This window comes from Sinocyclocheilus anshuiensis, unplaced genomic scaffold (genome assembly GCF_001515605.1).
Source record: "Sinocyclocheilus anshuiensis isolate Anshui unplaced genomic scaffold, SAMN03320099.WGS_v1.1 scaffold63, whole genome shotgun sequence".
Taxonomy (NCBI): Eukaryota; Metazoa; Chordata; class Actinopteri; order Cypriniformes; family Cyprinidae; genus Sinocyclocheilus; species Sinocyclocheilus anshuiensis.
In genome coordinates, this window is record NW_015552625.1 from 2,199,205 (window position 1) to 2,218,329 (window position 19,125).

At 35.6% G+C, this 19,125-nt stretch overlaps 1 protein-coding gene across 2 annotated transcripts in view; it reads left to right on the plus strand.

The window, feature by feature from the left end:
• Positions 1 to 18,567, plus strand: part of tspan15 (tetraspanin 15) — a 25,923-nt gene extending 7,356 nt beyond the window's left edge. The window contains exons 5-9 of one of the 2 annotated variants that reach the window (XR_001631683.1): positions 2,098 to 2,211; positions 6,979 to 7,029; positions 7,385 to 7,501; positions 10,300 to 11,035; positions 18,555 to 18,567. Coding sequence is in view for 1 of the 2 variants with exons in the window: in XM_016457977.1 (XP_016313463.1) it covers positions 2,098 to 2,211; positions 6,979 to 7,029; positions 7,385 to 7,501; positions 10,300 to 10,461 (444 nt within the window). In the remaining variant the exon portion in view is untranslated. Of the gene's footprint in view, positions 1 to 2,097; positions 2,212 to 6,978; positions 7,030 to 7,384; positions 7,502 to 10,299; positions 11,116 to 18,554 lie in introns of those variants that run through there. The other variant, XM_016457977.1, reaches the window with a different exon arrangement.
• Positions 18,568 to 19,125: the final 558 nt, after the last annotated feature.

The window sequence follows — 19,125 nt, forward strand, 5'->3', positions numbered from 1 at the left end:
TTTTTTTTTTTGCTAAACGGTTTTTTTTCTTTAGAATTTTTATCAATTCTGCCATAATTTTTCAGGCTAAACAGAACTTTTATTTGAATGTTATAGTGAAGACCTTTAAAGAATTTATTTGCAGATCTCAGAGCAGCTCTGGAGATGAAGTTCATGTGGATGTACTCATATAGTCAGCAGACACTGAAAAAACCATGAGCATCAATTGTACAGCTCTAATTTGGACTTATTTTCCAAATTCCATGACATTCTGCTCTATAAATTCTGTTTTAATGACTGGATACTTCTACACCACGAAAATCAAGGCCCTTATAATCATGTAACTCAGATGTAATGCCAATTCAGATGTACTTTTTTTATGACCATTAATTAGGTAACAACAACTCTTTGAGTGCATTCAGAATTAACACATTGAAACCAACCATTAGAAATTCCTTTGTGTTTATTTATAGGACGAGTCCATTTAAAGAGCACTGCTTGTACTGTAGTTAAAAATGTTAGGAACCCAGCAGACACATCTACAACATTTCAATGCTCAGACATTTCAATGGAAACACTCTAAGTGAGCCCAGTGGCTCTGAGGTGCATTCAGGCGCATGAGAATGACTCTGTGCCAGTCCACCAGCTGCACAACCTCACCCTGAGCATCTGCACGTACCTGTTTAATGTGAGTAATTACAGCCAGCTGTTTCTCAGTTATGTACAGAAATATTACAGCAATTTCATTTTATTAACAAGCTCCTTTTTGACTTGACTTTAAAGAAATTAAGTAGAGCGGCACCTCTAAAGAACAGTCAATTTCTAGTAATCATTCCTCACTCTGTGATGGTCGAAAGGAAAAGGTTTAGCACATTCTGTTTGGTCCATTGTTAAGAAAAAGGGATTATTTTATATATTTCTGTTTAAACCACATTCAGTGCCTGTCACAGCAGTCTTTCATTGTGGTTTGAATGTTTTTTTTTTTATTATTCAATTTTTTTAGTATTTGAAATTTTTCTTTCTTTTTTTCCCTGTCAAACACAGTATACCAAAAAGCTCAACACGACACAGTGGGTATTTGTTTCTGCTTCACAGGATAATTATATTGAATAAGATTCCAATAGAGGGAAGATGTGTTCAATCTGAAGGATAATGAAAACATCACAGGAAGCAAGTCTACATCAGAATATCAATTCACAAGATTTAGAGAGAGAAAGAAACCTGACGCTCATTTTGCTCCCCCTCAGTACAACACAAATTTTGGCTAAAATAAGCAGTGAAAAGTAATTATGTTATTCTATTCAGTTTAAGTAATCTAGTTTCTACAGTGTTCACACTAAAAAAAATCATTCCAAATGAGCCAGTTTTGTTAAGTAAAGTGGATTTTTACAAATATCCCCTTCACAGTAGTGTAGAGAGCAGTGAACACTGCACAAGACCCTGTGAATCGGAACATAGTTAGTGTTTTCTGTCTGGCTGCTGTGTCCAGTGGCTTCATTCCCAGTGGTCCTGGTCATTCCTCATTTATTTGTTTTGTGACTGACATCCCATGCTGCATTAGTTTCTGTTAGCTATCCACAGTAGGATATCATCAAACAATTATGCTCTTTGTTTTCCTTAAGCTGATTGTCATAGAATTCTTGTACATTAGTATGAGATGTGTTTCTTATGAGAAAATCAAGCAATTGCTTAAGTAATTACCTCTAGTGTTATTCACTGCCATTTAAATGAGCTGTGGTGCTGGAATATGAATTGTGCCATTCATTGAGGGAAGACAGGAGCCTAATATTTATTCATGCTTGTCCTCTGAAAGTTTTGGCTCAATAAATGTATACAGAGCAGCTCGGATTATTCATTTCAACTCTCGTGTTTCATGCCCTGTCAACCTAGGTGCAATTTAGCTCATGACACACTAAAATTAAAATCATTTGTACATTACCCAAATGTTGTTTTTAAAAATGCAATGTACAAATATTCTTCTAGTAGTTTTGTAATGTCTTCAGCAGTGCCAGATCAGGAAACAACCAACTTTTCCAAATAATATTGGCCTTCGTCTGAAGCTTTGCTGATATTTCAATCTACAAGCGATTTTTACTGCTTTGATTCTTGTTTTTCCAGTTCAAATGTTGTGGGGGAACCGACTTCACGGACTGGCAGGTGAACATGTATCATAACTGCTCTGCTCCTGGTCCTCTAGCGTGTGCGGTGCCTTACACCTGTTGTCAGAGCAAGGTTTGTCTATGAATATGTTTTCATGTCAACCTACAGTTTACAGTGTCAACCTATACACACATGCACACACTGGTCGTTATGTTATGTTTGCTGTTTAACACAACTCTTACAACAAGAAAAGTGAAAGATAAAAATAACAAGTGAAAAATAAAAATACTAAAATGTATTTGAAATACATTTATTTCATGCTAAATATACTACAAATACATTTACATGTTTATGTACTTAATATAAATACCCTGCAATTGTACTTTTAGTATACTAAACTGGTATACTTGAAGTCTGCTAAATTAGAACAACTAATTTTGCACGTAATGCACTTTAATTGTGCAGAAGTAGTGCTGAAGTCCAAATAAAGATATACTTGTGCTAAAGTGGAACATTTGCAAGTACACTTCATGGAACACTTAAAATATCTTGCATTTAAAGACTGATATTATTCAAAGTTCATACAACCCTAATCAATAGTGACATTAAAACACATTTTAGGCTTAATATTAAGAAATGTACAATGTGCACAAGTAGTACTCTAAATAAAGTTTAATTATAATTTTTATATCAGTAAGTCTCGAGCAATATGTCAGTAAATATGTTAATAGTTTTGAACTATACTTAGTATGAAATAAATGTATTTTAAATATATAACTTTTTTACTAGGGGAGTCACATTTATATGACTCTAGTTTGTCATAAAGCACATGCACAATACCATTTTCATTGGAGTCAGTAAGGGTTTATTGGAGCCAATAAGGGTTTTTGTTTGTTTGTTTGTTTTTAAATAAATTAATGCTTTAATTCAAAAGCAAAAACACATTAAATTGATCAACAATGACATTAAAGACTTCTTACATTGTTACAAAAGATTTTAAATAAATGCTGTTGTTTTGGACTTTGTGTGCGTCAAAGAACCCTTAAAAATGTAATCACAGTTTCCACAAAAATATTAAACAGCACAAATGTTTTCATGAGCAAATTCAAATCAGCATATTAGAATGATGTCTGAAGAATCATGTGACACTGAAGACTGGAGTAATGGTTGCTGAAAATTCAGCTTAGCCATCACAGGAATAAATTACACTTTAAAATATGTCAAAAACAACAACAAAAAGCAGCTATTTTAAATTGTAATAATATCTTCCAATATTACAGACACATCTTTCAAAAAAATAAAAATCTGGTGTGCACATTAGATCAAATAATCAAATTAATATGTCTGAAGCTGCAGTCATGAATTAATTTGGTGTCCTGTTAACGCAGAAGGTTAGCTCATGTTATTGCAAAGTCCTCTTATCTCCAGGATCTTTTTGAAAATGTTTCATAAACAAATATTGCTGTATGTCTGTAAACTTTGGCATAGTCGTTGCTGTCGGCTGTCGAATAACCTACATAAATAAACCTTCTGTTAACGAAATATAATCCTAGCATTTTTAAGTGTAGTTTAAGTGTTAGCGCTTAAATTGAATGGAAGCAAATACTTAAATTCTAAATTTAGATCAGCCCTGGTTCACTTGACGGGAAACAAAAGCATTTATTTATTTTGTGAGTCTTTCAAGAGGTTACTGTTTGCTCACTTGAAAGGAGATCTAAAGGGAGAAATGTGGGCAGATGGAAAGCATAAAAAAATAAATGGTCATTTTGTGTTTCTCGGCATTCCCCATTTTGTTTAGTCCCGTTTAAGCTCTGCTCATATCTGCTTTCAGTTTCACAAATAAATGGCACATTCCAAATTTTACAGGTGCAAAAACAATGGCACTACATCCAGTGAACTGGGAAAGAACTGTCCACACATCATACTTTTGAAATGATGCATGAAGTGTGTTTCTGCTCAGGTTTTCCAGTTTTTATAATACCCAGTTGCTTTGCTTTACTTTTGTTCGTTTATGGAAAACGTTGAGCTCATAATGATCCTGTGTTATCTGGTTCATTCCTGTGTTGTGTACATTTGAAATCTATAACTGCTGAAAGTGAATATTATTGTGTTATATTTTAAGAAGTATGTCTATAAATGGGTACTAGACTTTCAAAAATATGCTCTGATGAAGCATTGATTGATAGCTTGATGATTTACACAATGGCAATAGCATGAACAAGCTGTCTAACAGGATGGAAATAAAGAGCTAGAGCTAGCCATTGCCCAGTGAGGGGTTGAGAGTTCGTTTACACAAGTATCAATTTAGGCTGGAATATTTGTGCTGCCTTTGTCGTGCCAAAAATGATGTCACTTCCTGGTGGAAGGGACCTGGCTTTTGTTAAGTCATAGTTCACCTAAAAATGTTAATAATTCTGTCATAATTTACTCATCCTCGTGTCATTTTAAACCTGTGTGACCTGTTCTGGAACACAAAAGGAGATAATTTGATGAATGCTGCAAACAACATTAGCTCTCATTCACTTTCATTGCATAGAAAAAAATCTAAATATATTTTTTGTGTTCCCCAAATCTGAAATGTCTTATAAAGTCCATTATATGACATATGATGGGGATGTGAAAATGTGCTGCTTAACAGGAATTGACCCATCTGCAAGTCTGGAAGTGTCTGGAAGATATTGTTACACCATGTGCTGATAAAGACGGAAGCTATTTTTGTTAGTTTCTTGCGCATTTATTTTCTTGTCATTCTCAACACAAGCCAGAGCATTCGTAACAAGATCCAGCTTGAAATTACATTTACCTGAATATTAAAAGAACCCATTTTTGGAGTTGCATAGGACAGTTAAAAAATAGGTCCTCTAAAGTGCGATACTAAAGCAGGTCTTACAGTCAAAAAGGACATTCATTTTTCATTAGTTTTGGAAAAAGCACAGAGCTTGTTTGTCGACGTCCAGCTGTGTGCAGATTACCTATGGACAAGCATTACCTCATCACTACTTCAGTCTAAAGGCGGGCATACACGGTGCGATTTTTGCTGTCGTACGAGCTCGCAGGCGATTTTTTTCTCTCGGGAGAAAATCGCAGATGCTCGCATGGTCACGGCTCGTACCGTGTGAGAAGAATTACGGGCCGATCCGAGACGTTACGAGCACCTCCCGTCCTCCCGATAATTTTCAAACATGTCAAAAAAAATCGGATGCTGCGGATAAACTCAATCGTGACATGTGCCAGAGCTCACGATGTTCCGACCTTCAGAATCGCACCGTGTACGCCCACCTTAAGACAAAGCAATGCTGCTGTCTATATATGAAGATTACATCAGAAAGTTTTGTCTGAAATCAAATATCAGAATGTAATCTGAGGGCATTACCTTTAATACCAATGAAATGATCTTTAATCCCACTCCATTAAGCCTGATGGAGAATGGAGATCAATTTGTTGATTGTTGTTTCTTTGCTTCTAAATCAGATTACAAGATATGAAATCTTATATCACTTCACCAGCTCAGTGTATGAAGAAATAAATTGTAGAATATTTTGGCAGATGCATCTTCCAAAAACAAAAATCCCAGTGCAAATGCAAATATATTGACATTTGATTCTCATCTTTGATTTGATTCTGCTACATTTTTTTCCTAAGTGATAAAGTATATTATCCTAAGGCATGGTGCTTACAAGGTTTTGATATCACAGTCATTTTGACTGAATTTCCTCAAGGTGCTTTAGTTGCAACAATGTCTGCTTATCGTCTTAGATACACAGTTGTTGCAAAATGAAACAAGATGTTGATAACTTATCTGCCTATTTTTTTGTAGACCTCATATTAAATAAAAATCACACATTGTTTAATGTCCTTGAGCTAAATATGTTGAGATGAAAGGATTTTTTAAATTCTCAATCCACACATCAGTTTGTCTTTTTGGATTGTCTCCTGATGTATGTTTTCCAAATGTAAATTGTTGCTGTCATCGGTAAACATATTACATTGAAAACTCTATATATGGAACGTTTTCCATTTAAATGAGGTCATGCCACACTGATTTAAAGAGATACTTCACCCCCAAATTAAAATTGTCATAATTTGCTCACCCTCATGTTGTTCCAAACCCTTATGATTTTGTTCATCTTTGAATCAAAAGGTAAAATATTTTGAATGAAATCTGATAGAATCCTGTCCCTCCATTGAAAGTTCATACAACCGAAAAAGTTCATAAAGAGATCAGGAAAGAAACCCATATGAATCAAGCAGTTCAGTCCAACTTTTATGAAGAGACGCTATCACTTTATATGATGAATAGATTTAATTTAAGCGTCTATTTACTTAGAAACATTTATCAATGCACATACATAGAGCACATTGACTGAAAGTTGCTTGAACTTTCAGTGACGGGATATAAATCTATCATTTCATTAAATATCTTCATTTGGGTTTCAAAGACGAACCAAAGTCTTATGAATTTAGAATGACATTAGGATGAGTAAATGATGACAGAATTTTAGTTTTTGAGTGAACTAACCATTTAAAAGTAATCAAAATGTGTACAGTTACTCACAAAATGACTTCAGCTTCATTTATAAAGCTTAGTAGTCTTATCACCACATTAGTTTAAGACTAATACCTCTATAACTTAGAATGACAAAACAGGGATCAAAAGTAGTGTAATGGAAACCTGTTATGTAGAGAGTAGGCTAGTCATTAATCAGCACCAAGTGTAATTTCATACCTATGATACAGCGGGTTGTGAATGTTAAATGTCTTCCCCACAAGAGGTTTTGCTGTTTGCCAAATAGGTACACTTACATAATCTCACAGCTGAATAAACCATTAGCTACTGTATGCATCTAGGTGTTTTACTTTTATAAAAATATTAAGACTGCATTTGCTTGTGTATTACAGCCTTCTGAAGTTGTTAATACTTTGTGTGGATACAAGGCCCTGGAGAAAGAGGTATGTGCCCTGATCACACCTCCTTGAATGAAGAAAGTTAACGTAGCTTATAAGTGCATTCTGATATAAGTGCTGTGTGTCCTGTGTCAATCCACCTGGTATAAATACATTCATTTGGAGGGGTCAAAGGTCTGATCATCTGAGAAGAGCGATGAGAAACACCTTTGAATTTTAACAGGCTGTGAGGATATGCAACACCTCAGATGAATGAGGATCTGCCTTATAACTGCATCCAATTATCTCTCATTTTCAATCAATCACTTTATAACACTAGTTGTTAATGAGACATAAAGTGATGGCAGTTTTTTGACACTGCAATGTAATAACATTTCTATTGCCTGACCTTTGCCCGCAGAGGATAGAAAATATAGATTTGATCTACACCCGTGGTTGCACTAATGCTGTCTTCATTTGGTTCATGGACAACTATAAAATCATGGCTGGACTTCTTCTGGGCATCTTAGTTCCTCAGGTAAGACTTGTGGTTATCAGTGAAGAAGATTCAGATTGTCTGCATAAGACTTTTTAATAATACAAATTATCTACTTTACATGAAATATACATGCTCTTATCACTTTTAATTAAAAGTCTGTTAGCTTGCCAGGAACAAAAATGACATTTTTCTTTGGCTGTAAGAACCTTTCAAAGTGTTTGAGGAGTTCGAGATAAGAGTTGTGACAGCAATTACTGTAGTTTTAGATGGTTTTCACAAGGGTGGTGCAGGTTGTGGGGGGTGGGGGTTTGTCTCACTCAGACATGCATTTTTGCATTGAATGTCACAAAATCGGTAGTACCCTAGCACTCAGTTTTTCTTACTCATTCTTAGAAAAGAATGTGAACCAAATTCTATTTAATTTTCACTTTAGTAGGACGTTATTAGATTTAATTGTGTAAATGTGCTATATTTAAAGTTTGTAATACATTTAGCTATTACTAAATATTACTACTACTACTAATTATTATTAGCATTATTAATATGTTATTATTCATATTCATATATTTACTTTGACAGAACTTTCCAAAACAAAAAAAGGCAATAATTTTTCTCCTCAAAAGACCAAGAATTTGATTTATGAGGATATTTCATCTAGTCTTTATTCAGTTTCATCATTATCTGTGCCCACTCATACATTCAGTGTAATTAAGAAACCTTTTAAAAAGTATCCTCACATTAAGTGTTTTCCACACTGATTAAGAGGTGGGTGGTGAGAGAGGCATGGTTTGAATGAATTTCAATATTTCTCAAAAGAGTACCATGAGTAGATGGGTTTTCAACAAATTAGCAGTCTAGAAATCCGATTCACTTTCAAAAGCAGCCTGTAATGTGCAGCTGTTTCTGTGTGTCCCCCCACTTTAACCGGTGTTAAAGAGGTGCCTTGATGCCCTGAAAAACACCACAGCACAGTCCCAGGTGTAGATTATCATAATCACATAAATTCTGAATCCTTTTTGTAGTCATTTAAATAATGCTGCACCTTTGATAATAACCCACCAACACAGAAAGCACATGCACACCAAATGTAATTTAAGTCTTTCTTATAAAGGCTCCAGTACATTAGAGGTGCTGGGAACAGGGCTACGTTTCTATTAGGTCAGACAGTCCCTGTCTGTAGGCTGTTTCACAGGAAATGAAGCCAGAAGATATAGAGCTGTATCTGTGATAAGCACAGGTATTGTTGAGAAAGACTTTAATATAGCATTTCCAGCAATGACTTTAACATTCACATCATATTGAATTGTAATGTTTCCATCTGATCGTTTTTCAGTCTGATGTTTGTGTGCATGTGTGCAAATATGTTTATTCGAGTGGGAAGGAGCGGCAAGACTTTTTTTTTTTTTTTGCAAGAAAATTCTTGAAACCGAGAAGCTTTCATAATTAGTTTCGTATTTTTCCATAAATGGCGATTCACTGTTGGGGAAAGTCATTAGTCAGTCTACCCACACTGTGAAACATCCCAGTTGTTTATTACAAGATTTATATTACTGTACAAATTGTATAGCTGCAGTATGAAGTGTGCAGATTAAAGAGAAAGTTCACCCAAAAATGAAAATTAAGTTGTCATTTACTCACCCTTGTGACGTTCTAATGCTGTATGCCCTTCTTTATTTTTCAGACCACAAAAGGAGAAATTTAAAGAAATGTCCCACATGCACTCTTCCATTTAATGGCAGTGAATAGCGACCAGCATCAAGCTTTTAAAAAAGATGCAAAAAGTATCACACAACGATCTCACATGTCGACTTATCTAAGTTGCGAGAAATCGAGACGAATAAAAACGTGACATGAAATCCAGAAAAAAAGTATCCATGTACTTTTCTTCACTGAGTTGAATATCTCCAGACTGGAACCTGATTGTCATGAATGACAGTTGACCGATAGGAACGCATTCATTTGTTTTGATGAACACAACATATATATTAACCTAAGTGAAGAGAGTAGATAGATTTTGTCACGCTTTTATTAATCTTGATTGTGTGAACAGCTGTGCTAATAGAGTCTCATGACTGTGATGGCCAAAGTAAGAATTTTCATTAAATAATATATTACATTTTGTTTTGTTTTTCACCAAACCCTATCGTATACCCCCAGAACACTTGGATTTTATGACACGTGTCGCATGGGATCATTCTGTGATACTTGTGATGTGATGATGCATCGTATTTTAAGCTTGATGGTGGTCGCCATTCATTGCCATTATATGGACGAGCGTGAATGAGACATTTTTCTTTGATTGGCTATTGGGCTAGTTTTGTTACGCAGACCTGGCAACCCTGGCCACACCTTATATAAACCTCAGTAAACTGGTCTAGTTTGGTCATAAGCATTGAAGTACATGGTATCATTATATCGAAAATAAAAGAACCGCTTGAACCTCAAAGAAGAAGGACTGTTGAAAGATATGCATCTGAAAAGGGATTGAAAGCCATTGTATGCAAAATGAATGGAGAATGTTTCAGACCACTGCCAATATAGCCAAGCCAGACCATTTCACCAAATTCACCCCAAGAGCAAATGCATCAGGAAGTCTCAAAGAACCTAAGGGTGCCTTCAATAGATTTGCAGGCAGCTCTAGCAAGAGTTAATGAGAGTGTGCATCAGGCAACCATTAAAAAACAAGCTGCACAAATTGTGCAGAATGGTCATCTGTTGAGGGTTTTGGAAGGGCAAAGTCACAGTCCAGATCTCAATCCAGTTGTAATGCTGTGGGGTGCTTCCACAGAAGACAATTTTGTTGTCCAAAAGTAAAAGTTTTTGTTTTGTTTTTTTAGTTTTTTGGTGTGATCTTTACCTGGCTTTATATCACCCGTGTGGAAGATGCCATCGAGGAGTATGGACACTATATGGATGGTCTGCTGGACGGCGGAACCCAGGAGACCAAGTACCAAAGCAAGTGGGCCAAATGCTGCAAATGCATGCCTTTAATTGACTGAGTGCTAACTCATTAAAAAAAAAAGGATTTCTATAGGTACTATCATGTGCTGTGGGTGAAATGAACTGTTTGTAGCTCTGCAAAACTCAACCGTGCTGTTACTTTTGTAATATCAGCCACAGACACACTGATGCAAGCAATTTTTATACTGTCAATATCGTTTTCACTGTTACTCCCAGGATTAATTATTTCATCTGTCAGCTGAAAATTGGTAGTTTTTTGTCAAAATTTAATGATACTAGGACTGACCTTCTGTCTCAGGACTAAATCAGATCTGAAGCAGTGCACTAAAGTTGCGTCATGTTGACAGAGTCAGAATGCCTTTAGATTTAACACAGCTTAGTTGTGTTTAACAGGGAAACTGTTTTGAAAATTGGCACCCTGTCAGTCTCATGTAATACAAGTCAAGGTTTCTTTTTTCCAGTGCAAACAGTGCTCCTCACTTAAGTGAACTTCTACCATTAAAGTCTACGAAAACAGCAGCTACATCGATCATAATAAGAGTGCTGTTTCCTTTGTACATTGTGTCTAAGATGAGTAATAATATAAATCCTGCATTTCCACATTTAAAAGCTGTGTAAATCCAATCCTGTAGTTCACCATATTTGCTGTAAAACTTTTTTTATTTTATAATTGTTTTACTTCAGATTGAGTCTTTACCTGAAATGGGTTGTTCCTCTTAATTTTAATAAAATACTGCTTATTATGAGCTGATTATTTTGTAATCTGGGAATTTTAATGTCCATCGTTTACATGTTGTGCTTCTCATGATATTTTTATTTTGTCTAGATTCTTTTTCAAACTCAACATATTTCTGTCAGAGCTGCATGTGTATGTCTTGCTGTAAAAATCTTTTAAAGTGTTTTTTCCACTTTCTTTTTTTGTTGTTGTTGCCAAATGGTGATGGTTTTTATATTCTCTTCTGTTCTGTTGTCTGCTGTGTCTTTTTAAGCATGAAAATAATTCAAGTTAACTGCATATCTTGACCTGTTTTTATAATAAACATAAGATGGATGTTTCTTGTCATCAAATGACAAGAGAATCATCTGATGGCATACTTATTTAAATGCTCAAAATATTGCATTCACATTCACATTTTTCAGTGAAAGATAATTGTAAACAAGCAGGTTGAAGTGAATAATAATATTAAGCCTTAACATTTTTCTGTTCTTTTTTTTAATGTGATTTCAATGACTATATCTTGACCTGACTGTTAAAGCTTGAGTATTGCCCTGAACACAGTGAGTGTCCTGCAGAATGAATGAATAAATGATGTTTACAGAGCTGTGTTTTGCTGCTTCAGTGGATCTTCTTATCTGTTCTCTGTCATGCTGGTTGTTGTGTTTGCAGGGGGACTGCGGCACTCTCAATATTGCACTTTAGACATGGTCTGGTATGGTCAATATGTGGCAGTCTGTGTTTTACCGACTTATTTGTTCCATTTCCATCTCTTTTAAAACAGTAAACAAATACAGTCACTGTTTTTATAATAAGTTCCACAGGTTTTGATAAAGTATGTTTGACGTTCTCATTAATGCTTGTGATTGGGCATCCTTTCTGTTTCATAACTTTTACATGTATGAAAAGGAGGATCAGTTTGGTCTTTAAAACATTTTCTGTACGTATAAATATGATCATAAAATATGATAATGTATAAAGAAATATCAAGTATTATAGCTCCTATTCATATATTGAGTTAGATTACAGCTTCCTCAGTAATTTCTCCCCATGTTGCCTAATAGGTTAGAACATCAAGCCGAGCTCTGTACCAGATTTACCATAAAAAGTTTTTTTAAATAAATGTTTCTGAATGTCAAAATAGGAAGAAATCAAATGGGTTCTTGCAGTCATCTCAACACAGCATCTTCTAAAATGTGCCTCTTGATTTTTGGTTTGTCAAAAGAAGGAGGAGTGATGATGACCACTGCCGTTGCTGCAATCACAAACCATTGTAGGAGAAGTTCTGATCTGATCACTGTGAGGAGGTACGTTAAAATCAGTCCCACTTGCTTACATTTCATCAAAGAAAAGTGCATTTTTGATAGGCTGCTTCTATTGCATGTGAATGAAACTTTTAAGTTCTCCTGTGGAGTGAAAAGAGGCTTTTAGGAAAGGTAGTGAAAAAGTCTTGACTGCAGCCTGGGACTCAAAGGTTCATATTTCTTTTATAGTAAGGGTGAAAGAGAATTTCATAGAAAATTCAACTTTTATGAAGTGCAGTGTCATCCAGCAGAAGTGACCTCTATACAGAGAAGGCATAAAAGGAATGTAAGTTTGTCATGTGTAATTTACAAGAATTTATAGCGCAATTTTATTATATATATATATATTTTTTTATATTATTTCTTTTTCCCCCTAATTTTTTCCCTTTCTTCTCACATACAATTGGAAGATGATGGCAGAAACATGGCCAGGTCATTTATGTGCCGGTAAAATTTCACCAAGTGTCCCTTTTTAAAAAGAACCTCATTTCATTTAGGAGAGTCTTAACGCATCCTTAGAGGAAACCTAAAATCAACGACTCTATATGCAGTTGCTGGGATTTATTGGGTTTTTGTGTTTGTTTTTCATAGGGTGTGCTATGCATTTAGAGAGTGCTTCATGCTTATAAAAAAAAATAAAATCATGACTTCTTCTTACATCTTTGTGTCTGTGGGACATGGGAATGTTTATAGGAGGAATGTCAACCCATCATCCAAATTCACATCATCCTTATTAGATTGAAGACAGCTTCTTATTGACTAGGAGCTCATCCGTCCTTAGCGCTGCCCTGCTGTTTACAAGTATATAATTAAGCTTCCTCTCCAGGCTAGAGGAAATATGAATCAACCCCCCTGAGCTTAATGGCACTACCTCTACAAATCAAGCAGTCATTTGCCTACGAGTCCTGTGAAGTGTTGTATGTATATGATTGGCAGTCTTTAGTGGAGACTGTAACAACGTGGGACCTTCTAAATGTGACCACAAACTACCTGTCATTTTGATTAGGTCAGAAAATTGTGCCCTTTCATGCTATGCCCTAGGAAGTCCAATAGCAAGCCATATACAGTATTTATACACTTGTTTTTGTTTCAGGAACACTTGAAGAAGTAGGTCTTACCTGTTCAAATGTAACAGTGTGGCAGCATTTGCTGATAATCCAACTCCAGAGGTTAGAGGAATAGTGAATGATATTGCAAGATAGGTCTGCTAACCCTAAAGTTGTTTGTGAACATTAGCTATTGTTTAGATTTTTCCACTTTTTTTACCGTAATATTACTTAACATCCAGTGAGTTCATTATTGGACAAAAAGACAAAGGTACAAGACAAGGTACAAGGCTACCTAATGGCTTTAAGAGTTAGGCTACAATCCCATGAAGTATTGCGAATGACAATAGAGCTATGAAGTCACTTTGTAGGTGGATCGGCTGTTAGCATCACACTGGTCCCTTGACAAAAAGACAATAGGATTTTTCCATAGGCTTATGGAAACACAACACACAGTGCAGTGGTTCAGAAAGATATCAAGAAGCATTTCTGACCTCATTAAGTAAGAATATAAATTGTAATTGAAACTAGATTTTTACATTTCGGAAGAAAACAGTGAAAGGAAAAGCAGAAAAGAGATGTTTGTGCATGAAAAACCTGCAATCACAATGCTGGCATGCTAGAGTGGTTGCCAGAGCATTGCTATTCTGTTGCTAAGATGTTCTAAATGGTTGCTAGGGTGTTCACTGGTCCAAATCAAAAAAGCCCAAATTTAAGATAATTTAGAGGCTATTTATCATCTGTCAGTTAAAGTTAAACAATACAGAAGAAAAGACTAGTTGCTATTTCCATTTCATCATCACTTTAATAATTGTATGAAGGCATACAAAAGTAGTAGTTGTTCTTAATGAATAAGGCACAAAATTAGAGCACAAACAATGCTGGATAAGTTCCATAACAAAGTGTATACTTAGGGTCAGTGATTCTGAAAATGTAAGATTAATAATATTGTAAATAGTCCAATAATATGTTTTTGCCTTAGAAAGCACCATTAATTGCAGAGCGGAATTTTTTTCCTGCATGTATGAATTAAAGATTTTTGCAATGGATCTTTATGATCATACATTTGAATTACAGACAATTTGTATTACGATGCCAGCCCACGTTCTCCAGCAGGAGGTCTTTATTTATTTAATAAGCTGAGGTCTTTCCTCATTTGAGCGTGTTCTTTAAATAGACGAGATCATAATTACCTCCTTGGGCTCAGTTAATAATGACGTAGAAGAGGACTGTAGGTCTTGCTGTCTACAGCCCTCACTGATCTAAATGAGGCTTTCTTGGACTCATTAATCATGTCCTTTGGCAGACGAATTAAAGTATTACTCAATATCAGTATCTGCGCACACACAAATCCTTTTGAGATATAAATTTCAGGCCATGGTCATAATAACTGATGTCTAAGATCAAAAATCATCACTGTGCTGTCTTGAGTTCTGAACACACAATAAAATGTCAGTACTATAAGTTAACTGACCTTCCCTTTCCCTATGGTTATAAATGTTACACCAGCCTGTCATCATGTCATGTTGTGCACAGAAACTATGAATATTAAACAACAAGAGCATCTTTAAACTTTGACTATTTCACAGGAGCTTCACCGTGACGGTCGAGTGCCTCTCTATGGCAAATGCCTTCTTCCCAAGGGTATGGAAATGGAGAGACAAAATATGCACTCATTATACTGATGTGAAAGATCAATGCTATTTATAACCAACTGAAATCCTTTAGTGAGAGTCGTCTGGAGGGAGTGCCGAGGAGCCAGCAGTTAATCAAATGTTGTTGCCTGGTTAAATGTCTGAAAAACCCTTCAAACTCAATCAGATGTGATTTCCTATTCATGGCATTGCCGATGATTCTTGGTCCCGTGCCTGTGGCTTCTTTTGAGTTACTGGGCACCTTTGAACCGATGTCAAGTGTCAAGAAAGATGCAATCAAATCCAACAAGGCCATTGGATTCTGTTCAACAGCAAGATTATCCAGTTTGATGGTTCTTGTGATTTTCACAGGAAGGCATCAATGCTGAAGGCTTGTGTGATAATGAAAACCCTCCTCACCCTTCATAATGATGGCTGTGAGGGCTACTTTTACATAATGTAGACTTTGTGTTTGTTTCATTGCATAAAATAACTACTAGATGGAAAGCTAAAGTGTGTAATTACATGTCAATTTTAAAGGGTTAGTTCACCCAAAAATGATTTTTTTAAAAACAATTTTTTACTCACCCTCAAGGCATCCAAGGTGTATATGACTTGCTTTTTTCAGACGAATCCAATAGGAGTTATATTAAAAATTGTCCTGGCTCTTCCAAGCATTAGAATGGGGGTAGGTAGGTGTTTTTGTTCCAACAGTCCAAAAGTAGTTCAATAAAGTGCATCCATCCATATTAAAATGTGATGAATAAAGGCTTCCTGTAGCGAATCGATGCGTTTTTGTAAAAAAATATATATATCCATATGTAAAACGATATAAACAGTTTTGTGTGACTTCCGCTGACTGTCGTTCATGAGAGACTGCCTTTCCGGCGGATGACGTAGGATGTAGGCGCAGCGCATGCGCATGTGAGTCTCGCAAAGACCATACCTGCGTCGCAATGTTCATACTATCCATCCTAAATAGTATGTTAGATTATAATAAGTGTGTCCCAAAGCATAGTATGTTGAAAAGAGTATGCCAAAAGTCCCCGGATGGTCTACTATTTCAGGTCGATTTTTGAAGTGTGGATCTGGGCACACTTGAATGGCTAAAATTGCCCACAATCCATTGTGCTTTGGCGAAGGATTCGGTCCAGAACTACAAACACGAATAAAACGCATTAAAAAAACGTGGCGGATGCGCGCGATCAATCCATATTAAAATGTGATGAATAAAGGCTTCCTGTAGCGAATCGATGCGTTTTTGTAAAAAAATATATATATCCATATGTAAAACGATATAAACAGTTTTGTGTGACTTCCGCTGACTGTCGTTCATGAGAGACTGCCTTTCCGGCGGATGACGTAGGATGTAGGCGCAGCGCATGCGCATGTGAGTCTCGCAAAGACCATACCTGCGTCGCAATGTTCATACTATCCATCCTAAATAGTATGTTAGATTATAATAAGTGTGTCCCAAAGCATAGTATGTTGAAAAGAGTATGCCAAAAGTCCCCGGATGGTCTACTATTTCAGCGGTCCTTTAAAGACGCAATTGTGTGACATGATAGTATGTCCCAAAGCTTGCCTACTCCCCTACTAACACACTCAAAAGTGTGTACTTTTTCTTCACCAAAAGAGTACATGCTTCGTATAAAGGGCGTAGTATAAGTAGGCACACTGGGACGCAGCACGTTTGTTTACAGGATCAAAGGAAGCAAAGATTCCTTAATTTTAGCCAAGAAAAATTTGTCTCCTCTTGGCTTATATCTAAATCCTCTGACATTTTTCTTTACAAATCCTCATTTTGTGCTTCTAATTCATGACTGGCGTTTTGTTTTGTTCTATCTCTATCTTCTGTCACTAATCACCTCCGCGTGCGCTACGCACTTACATCATCCGCCGATGTTCTGACGATTTGTGCTACCCTCTCAGATTGTGCTACCAGCATCTTATTCATGTGGTTTGAGGCTTTTTTAAATTTCCATACCTACCCCTACCTACCCATCCACACCTACCCTTACCCTAAACTTACCCTTAAAACAATGTAAATATATTTTTGGTAGCACAATCTGATAGGTAGCATGCTTCGTCGGTACACCTGTACGGCCTCCACCTATGTCAGTTAGGAGAAGTGAGAAAAGGGTGTTTATATCGTTTTAAATATGGATAATATTCTTACAAAAAATGCATCGATTCACTACAGGAGGCCTTTATTCACCCCCGGTGCCGTGTAATGCACATTTTAATATGAATTGATGCGCTTTATTAAACTACTTTTGGACTGTTGAACAAAAACACCCCCCTACCCCCATTCTAACGCTTGGAACTCCGATTGAATTTGTCTGAAAGAAGAAAGTCATATACACCTACGATGCCTTGAGGGTGAGTAAAACATGGACTAATTTTCATTTTTGGGTGAACTAACCCTTTAATGCTTGAAACGTCTCACGAATGGTGCTGAAACTCCTACACACATAAAAATAATGGTTCCAAAAGTTTTTTGTTTTTTTTTACAGCAGTGCCATAGAAGAACCATTTTCGGTTCCCTAAAGAGCCTTTCAGTGAAGACACATTAAAAGAGCTTTTTTTTTTCTTGGTGTTAAGAACATTTTAAAAATCTAAAGAATATTTTCCTGCTATAAAACCCTTTTGTATAATAGAAAGGATTCTATGGATTTAAAGGTCCTTCATGGAACCATCAATGTCAACAAATAACCTTTATTTTAAGAGTGACACTATACTGCCTTGTATACCTGGTATACAATATAAAAAAGTTGATGTAACTAAATAAACCCACTGTTTATTAACAAATTATGAATATTTATTTGATTGATTATGTTGGAAGTCCTTGGAATCGGTGGAAGCCACCCAAGATATTATTCAAGCATATTCGATTACTACATAGTGAATGAGTCCAATGGAACTATGAACTGTGGCTATTATTTTGGGTTGGTTTTATCTACAGTGAGCATATTTAAATGCACTCCCTGCCACATTATCACACTCAGTGTTTACATATAAGCTTTTGATTTGTTTGTTTGCATGAAAGCATGAATGCATCTATTCAAAAACCCAAAGGAGTTTTTCTAATTGTATGAGTTAAATGCAAAGCACTTGAAGACAATGAATCAGATGAAAGCTCTTTACTGCCACTTGCCCTCTCATCACAACATACTTTAGCTTCATGCTTTCAGGAGGATTACAAGTACAAAATCCACTTGTGAAGACATCAAGTCTGAAGTGGACGTTTATTTTAAATTAAAGGCAGAAAATGTTGATGAAGTAACTGAAGAAGTAATGATGTGATGGAGATTAATTAATGATGATTTAGCAAGATTGACCCAATGATTCATGCCTGTCTGTTACCTTTCCTGCTTCAGATTAATAGAAAAAAAAATCTATTCCAAAAGTGTATCTTAGAAACACACTTAGTTTAATTGTGGAAAGACCACTTCACCACTAATAATAAAGTATTATTGCAAGATCCAAATTGATAGAAGACCAAATGAATATTATATAACAGATTATGATTTTTTAAAAATCTTTTTGGAGGACACTGCCATCTTCTGGTTAAAGATAAGGCATAGAAGGAGAGGGATTTTAGTATTGAATTTCATGGAAGTCACTGAATAAAATAATGGCATTTTATTTAAAGAAAGACTGAATACAGGTAATGTTGTATAGGTACAAGATCAGATTTGTTTAAATAAAGCCGTCCTGAGAATTTCCCACCTTTTCAGTTTAATTTGGACAAATCGGTCACAAGTAGTAACAGTAGTACACAATTTGGGGTTAGTAAGAGTTTTTGAAAGTCTGTTATGTACACCAAGGCTGCATTTATTTGATCTCAAATACAGTAAAAAAAAAATAAATAAAATAAAAAATAAATATATATATATATATATATTACAATTTAAAATTACAGTTTTCTATTTTTAAATATTTGTAAATGCTATTTATTCCTGCAATGGCAAACCTGGTCTTTTTTTTTTTTTAGCAGTCC